Source organism: Triticum dicoccoides, chromosome 7A (genome assembly GCF_002162155.2).
Source record: "Triticum dicoccoides isolate Atlit2015 ecotype Zavitan chromosome 7A, WEW_v2.0, whole genome shotgun sequence".
NCBI lineage: Eukaryota > Viridiplantae > Streptophyta > Magnoliopsida > Poales > Poaceae > Triticum > Triticum dicoccoides.
The window spans coordinates 202,139,595-202,147,036 of NC_041392.1; the positions used below are offsets into that span (position 1 = coordinate 202,139,595).

Consider the following 7,442-nt stretch of genomic DNA (forward strand, 5'->3'; position numbering starts at 1 on the left):
CTACGGGGAAGATGGATAGGGCGGGACAAGGGGAAGGAGCAGCCGAACCCTGCTCCATCTCTTTCCTTCACATACGAAGTCTGAGGAGCAGGTGGCGAGGGAAGCCGCCATGGCCAGCGGCGGTGCTGCCCAAGGACGTCCCCGCCTCCATGTAGTATATAGAGAGAGGGAGGGTTCCATCTAGGATGAAGAACTTCATCTTCACCATCATCGCATAGTTCGTCGTGTCCTCCTTTGCTTGCTGCTTGAATTGTTGCTCTTCTATCATGCTAGGAGAAGTGGTATGTAGTATACAGAGAGGGGGAGGGTTCCATCTAGGATGAAGAACTTCATGTTCACCATCATCGCATAGTTCGTCGTGTGCTCCTTTGCTTGCTGCTTGAATTGTTGCTCTTCTATCATGCTAGAAGTGGTATGTAGTATAAAGAGAGAGGGAGGGTTCCATCTAGGATGAACTTCATCTTCACCATCATCGCATAGTTCGTTGTGATTGCAGTGTTGTTTTATTGATGTGGTCGGCCACACGTAGAGACTCTACTACGTCAGGCATCAGCTGCAAATCAGAGTATCACAAGCAAACGTGGAAAACAGAAGGAAACAAAAACCATGCTAATAGGATTAGGAGGCAATGACCAGGGAGGGCACACAAAAAGGTTATTTCAACGACTAATAACACAGACCAGCAAAGTCTATACTACAGCGTCTGATCACAGGTGGTAGAAAATAGTACGCCTCGGTGAAACTAATCAAGAGTGGAACACCACTTTACACCAGGAGCAAACAAACCCTGGCCAGGTAGCCGAACTACAGAGGGGTCGATGGACGTCACATATACTCCCTCTCCTCGCTACAAACACAGCACATTATATTAGCACAAAACAATGGGAAAAAACATCAGCAAATGTCCTTTTCTTATCTTCTAATACACCATATTAGGTCAAAGATCACGGCGTGGTCGGAGCCAGGTCGGTGCCGGAGATGTGGGAGGATGCGTCTTCCTTGGCAGCTGCGGCGGCGGCTCCGTTCCCCGGAGACGACACGGCCTTCGTCATGCTGTCTCTCTTGCTGTCCTTCCCCCCAGACCTTCCATTCTGCTGGCCACTGATTGATAGTCTTCTGCTCGGAGGAGTGCCGTTCATGGAGGTGCCGTTGGACTTTGGGCCAGGTATCTTCTTCGCCGTAGCAGGCCTGTTGGGGCTGACTCGCGATCCAAACGGCCCTTCATGGTCAGTGTTCAGTTTCTGCTCGACGTAGCGCTTTTGTTCCTGGGATGTTAATGCAACACACAAAATGGAGAGTTAATGTTATGGAAATAGGGGTCAAGAGCATATGCTGCATATAGAAACATCAGCAATAGGCACTAGTGATGAATCAAGTAATGTTTGCATTCCCAGTTCCATTTTTCCTACCTATGATGACATGCAACAGCATCCTAACAAACTGAACTCAGAAGTGTACAAACCAGACAATCAATGCCTATTTCTAAACACAGTGAGCATATCTAAAACACGGACCGCGTACAAGAGACGCTCAAAATAATTGGACTGACAATTCAAGGGCATTCTAAACTGGGGAATGATTGGCTTCCAATTTTAAGAGAACATACCTTCATTCTTTTCTTGTCTTCTTCTCTTTCCTCCCTCAGCATAACATACTCATCCAACATAGCTAGAAGCGGTACACCGTCATACATAAAGGACAGACCACGGCTCTCTTCCCATGCTCTAGTCTTGGCCACCAGAGTTTCGACAAGCGCTAGAATGAAAGCATTGATTGCATTAGCAACAAACAGAATTACATAAGTGCAGAATAAAATGCATGACCAGAAGAAAATCCAATAAACATAAATTGGTCTCCATCATGTTTGTATTTTAGAAAGTACCTGGAATCTTGCTGACAAGAATACGAGCTTTTTCCGCGCGTTTGAGATTCAGATGGGCACCTCGGCTGGAGTTATATCTGTTGTCATCCTGCAGAAGAATTTTGAATTTGTGCATCAGAAGCAAGTTCCAAAACCAGCAGCACTGATTTGTGAAAGTAAATTATTAGCATACTCTGTTATAATCTTCAAGCCAGCTTTCTTCTTCACACGCAGACATCCATTTTTCAACTTTATCCAATATATCTTTCCTGCTCAATGCTTCTTCCTTTGCTTTTGCTATCTGACCTTCCATATCTGCAATTAGTTCTGTTGGTTCTATGTTCCCTGCCTCAATCAGTGCCAACAATTTCATATGGGCAGCTGCGGTGTCTATTACTGTGTGAGCACCGGCATAGATGTCTTCCAACTCAGTTTGCTTCTTGAAAGCGATTTCTTTCATCTTGCTGTATTTTAGCTGGTCTAGCCTTTGAACCTCTGTCTCAGCCTGGACAGGAAGAAAAGGCCAAATAGAGCTGAACAAACAATTCATACCAGGAAATAATCCTACCAGATAATTTCAAACATGATCTGACCTGTTCAATTAAATCAAGGGCAAGAGCTCCAGGAGCAGTGACTTCATCTACAGATGCTGATCTGTTGCAGGTAACATGATCAAACATGCTCCTTTCTTGTGTCGGAGCATCCATGAGATCCCAAAGATCATACAGTTGACCAGCAAGCTCTTGAAGCTGAGAATACAAAATAAGCCATTAATGAGATTGTGCATGTAGTAAAATAAGGTATGTGTTTCAGATTTTAAGAAATGTGATTTTATTTTTACCTTGCTTAGCCTCAACTTTTTATCTTCATGAAGTGTGGCTACTGTCTTGTCAAGTTTTGATAATGTATCGTCGCTGATGCTCTTGCAGTTATCAGCAATAGAGTCATCTAGACTGGGATGAACTTCAGTCACGGTGCTGAGAAAATCCATCCCCAAGACAGTACATAGATCATGCACCATACTTACATACTCAAGAACTTTCTCCAACCTATTGCTCTGCAAACCAATTTTCAAGCAGGAAGAAACTCTTGTTAGCCATTGGGAATCAACGGCGAAGAAATAGTCAAAACATCATAACAAAACATTTTCTCCTCGATCATGTAAAAAACAAAAAAAAATTAGGGAAGGAGTGGGTATTACCTTCTCTTTCTCAAGCTCCTGGAGTTGGGACCGAAAATCTTCAAGCCTCTCAAGTGTCAAATCATCCTCGTTGACCTGTGGTGTAGCTACCTGCTCACCAACCTCTGTGGTACCAGCAATCTCACCACATATTTGATCAATTTGTGACTGTACACTAACAAATTCCCTCTTCCTCTCATTCTTCTTCTTATTCAACTGCTCAAGTGTTGGAGCGATAGCAGCTAGCTGTTGCTTGATTGTCCCTGATGTCTTCTCAGGCTGCATGCACATTCATAATTCTCAATTAACTTCAATAATAATAAAAAAATGGCTCTAAGCATTCAAAGTGAGGTATCATTTCAATTCTCGGCTATGACAATCAATCTCACGAACATCAAGAGGAAAAGAACGAGGTGAGAATTGCAAATTCAGAAAAGCTCCATAGGTCGGTACCTAGTTCCACTGAATATGCACTAGAATGTATCATGCATGTACTCCACAGAATTATCTAGGATGAAAATCAACCAGCAATTCTAAGCATTGTGACAATATTAACTTACAGTTCTTGCTACCGCTTTTTCCCCGAGAGCAGAAAGAAGCCTGGCAAGCTCAATCTTTGAGTCATCCAGCGCCTGGATAAGGAGATCCCTAGAGTTGGTGGCCTGATCAACTTTCCTCTTGTAAACATCCAGGCACTCCTGGTCCAGCTGGTACAGGACCTTGTCACGGTCCTCGTCACTCTCACCAACTTCATCCCACACAAGCTACAGCAGGAAGATTTCAGAGAAGAAGCATGTCACCATCAGTTGCACAAAGCCAAGTTGACAAACAAAGCAAAAAAATATATAACTTGTTGCAGTTCGCAGAGTGCCGCATACCTGTAATTTCTGCAGCAAGGATCCACAAGTGATGCCGCCGGCCATTTCAGCACAACCTGCAAGGAAGGAGCATCGCTTGAGAATAAATCTTGCTTACCAAACTAGAACCCTCAACACGAAATGCAGTTCTAAGCCTGACTGCATCAACACTTAGTCGAATCAAACCAACCCGAACAATCACGTCGGCCCATGGTAGGCACTAAATCTCACATGCACTGCAAGTGTCGCATTCGTGAGCCCTATCACTAACTCTTTTTTTGAGTAACTAGCCCTATCACTAACTAATGATAAACTTATCCCCAATTAGCAGCACTCTAATAATTAATTAAAAATAAAGCCTAGATGGCCCTACTGAAGTAGAGCACCCCATGATGGCCACCAATAATGACATCTGAACGCCTAAACGCCAGGGGATCCCACTTTACCAAATCTAACATATCTGGCCTTAAACCCAGCAATAAGGCAATAGCATCCAGGAACCCTAGAATCCGACTCCAAAACATGGAAACCCGCGGGCAGTTGACCGGCCCCGTCCGGCCAAGCAGCAAAGGAGCTCCAGAAGATCGCGATCTGAGCAGCCAGCCCTCACAAATCGAGCACCCAAGAGAACAATTTGGTTTTATCATGACTTCAGTCTCAACACCCAAACCAGAATGCTACGCCATCACACAGATGAGGCATGGAGAGAAGATCCCCGCTGAATCCACCGCCCAAAACCCACACCTCCCAGCTAAACCCCCGGCCCGCAGCGCCGCCATTACGCCCCGCATCGCCAGATCTCCGCCCCCCGGCAGCTCCCCTACAACCCCACCATGAACGGGAAGGAGGAGAAACGATAGCAGAGCAAAACAAAAGGCACTCACCAGATCACGCGGCCGGCGCGAGCGGGCGGCCGCACCGAAGCGCGCAGGATTCAGACGGACGGGGCTTGACCGTAGACTCCTCGAGCCTCGTCGCCGGAGGAGCCCGCCGCCGCTGGCGAGGAAAGTAGCAGGAGGAGAGCAGTGGCGAGAGTGAGCTGAGACTGGACCTCCCTGCTGCTGAGATGCTGATGCTGCCGCGGGACGGGGCAGCCAGCCCAATTAATGGGGGTGGGTGGGTGGCGGTCCCGCCGCCGGATGCGAGCGGTCGGGGCATCGGACGGCCCGGATGGGCCGGGGCGGTGTTTTTCACCGCGGGTGTCGGTGAAAAAACGGTACGGCGAGAATAATGCGGCCGGCGGGCCCGCGCGGCGCGGGGAGGAAGGAAGGACGGGCGGGCGGCTCGGGAGCTGTAAATTCCGTGCGTGAAATTTTGGTGTCTGGTGCCCTCGGGCGGCGTTATTAACGAAATGGTGGATTGTTTGTTTAGTTAATCTAGGGAGTGTTGACCGGTCAGAGTTGTCCCGTTGCGATCTGGGCTTCCCACATATCCAGCGGTGTTTCAGCGCGGTTTGGGGTTTAGGTATCGTAGTCCCTCTGGTCTCGCCTGCTTGTGCCCACGTGATTAGCCGCGATGCTCCTTCGTGCTCGGGGAAGGGGATAGGAGTGCGTCAGGTCTCGCTAAAAAAGGTTCAGTCTCAGTCGATTGGAGACGAAACTTCCACGCATCATACGAACTCGTCTATCGCGTTCGCGTCCGACCTGGTTTGTGTCATCTCCAGTGCCTGTCTTTAATCCATGGACAATGATACCCGAACCGGCCTTCCAAAGCTCGTCGTAAACGCCCGCCCGCGATGCGAGCAAGTTTGGATGTAGTTCATACAAACATGACGGAAATCTTTCACGGACATAAGTTCGATGTTTTTTACATGAATAGTATTTTGTCTGTTCAATTAATAAAATGTAGGAAAACTGAACAAGCATGTAGCGGACGCCGAACAGTGATCTTGTACGCGTGCCCGAGCTGGCTGGCGGAAGAGCACGGGAGGCATCACAGCTCTGCCCAGCAGCCGTCTGGCGCTCGCGGAGGAGCCGCTTTGCTTCTTCCTGCGTCGTGCGGAAGGCCGCCACGGCCAACACCGACAGTGTCCAAGGAGCCTTGCCCTTGCCGGCGGTGGTGGCGGTCTCATTGAGAGACTACTCCTCGCCAACCTTAGCCAGGTCCCAGTCGAGGCGGCATGGTCGCCGCGCGATCGTCTCCGCACGACCGTCTCCGCGGTGTCATCGATCGGTCATGAGCCCGAGCCTCCGTAAGGTCTGTGTCCGCGCAGATCGAGACCAGCGCCTCATAGAACTTTACAAACGCGGCGCAGCCGCCATGACCGCCCTTTTCTGGACTGGCACAATGCTTCGCGGCTACGTGGAGCCGCGGCCGCCACGGGAGGAGTGGTTGAGGAGGCGCCCATGTGCCTTCGCGATTGCCAGCAGCACCACCTTCACGGCGACGATGTTGGCTGGTCGATGCGGCCGTACCGATTGTGCGGTGGTGACGCCGGCTCCGCCTTCACGCACTAGAGAGGCCGTGGCGCCGACTCCTCCTTGACGCGGGCTTGCGGCAACGAGGGCGGCGCTCAAACATGAGCCCCATTTGCCATCGACACTCATCGTGAGTGACCGCCGCCTGCTGAGGAGGTGGAGCTATTGCCGCGGAGGCTTCTTCTCATTGCTAGAGGAGATAATGATCTCCTCCTTGTTGGAGGGGCCGTCCTCCCTGGAGGTCGAGGGCCCCAAAGTGACCGCTCGATCATGAGCTTCATTTGTCATTGGCACTCATCGTCCGTGAACGCCGCCTCCGTGAGGAGGTGCAGCTGATGTGGCAGCAGCTCCTCCTTATCGTTGAAGGATATGATGATCTCCTCCTTGTCGAAGGAGCCGGCCTCCATGAAGGTTAAGGGCACCGGAGAACGGCGGCGGATGCACCAAGATCCATATCTGGAAGGAGATCTAGAGCGCGGCCAGCCGGCATAGAGAACCATGACTTCGACATGGTGCGGTGTAGTGTGGACGAGGTAGAAGGGTAGTGGTGCGGTGTGGTACCTTAGTGATTTTGGTGTATTGAAGACTTATAGGTTAAGGGACTGATGCGTTTGTGGGTATACACAGGTCTATAAGTCTATGAGGAGTTTCATATTTACAAAGAAAGTCGACCCCTAAAAATGAAGTTCTTCGACTGAAGACTTTGGATTTCTGAAGACTTTCTGAAGACTTTGAAAGTGAAGAAATTGGTGTGACCATGAAGACTTGGTATTCATTCGAGGAACATGAAGCGTGAAGACTTTTGTTTTCGTAGTTTCATTTTCTCTTTCTTGAGTCATAGGAAACACCATACTGTTAAAGGGGTCGAGGAAATACTAAGGGAAAGTTTCCAAGTGATGCTCAACTCAAAATCCTACACCTACCAATCCCTTCGAGTGAAGCCATTGGAAATCTCATGCAGTTTAGTCAATTTCTTGAGTGACAGAGACGAAGCTGTTCTGATCTCTGAGGAATTTGTTCTAACTGAGGAGTTACGAATTCGCCAGTGCGGATTGCCTACAAGTGAGAAACATGATAGCCCTGAGGAATTTGATAGTCAAATTTCCGCCCGTTCCTGTGCTACGCGC

General features: G+C 49.0%; 1 protein-coding gene across 1 annotated transcript; it reads right to left on the minus strand.

Annotated features, from left to right (window-relative positions):
* Window positions 1–640: 640 nt before the first annotated feature.
* Window positions 641–4,976, minus strand: LOC119332394 (65-kDa microtubule-associated protein 1-like). The gene is made up of 10 exons (XM_037605576.1): window positions 4,783–4,976; window positions 3,920–3,975; window positions 3,602–3,805; window positions 3,063–3,320; window positions 2,703–2,918; window positions 2,455–2,610; window positions 2,055–2,366; window positions 1,883–1,970; window positions 1,607–1,755; window positions 641–1,265 (listed from the first exon to the last, which is right to left on the minus strand). Exons 2-10 carry the CDS (start codon window positions 3,962–3,964, stop codon window positions 945–947), a joined length of 1,749 nt encoding a protein of 582 aa, XP_037461473.1. The 5' UTR covers window positions 3,965–3,975; window positions 4,783–4,976; the 3' UTR covers window positions 641–944.
* Between the last annotated feature and the right edge of the window lie 2,466 nt (window positions 4,977–7,442).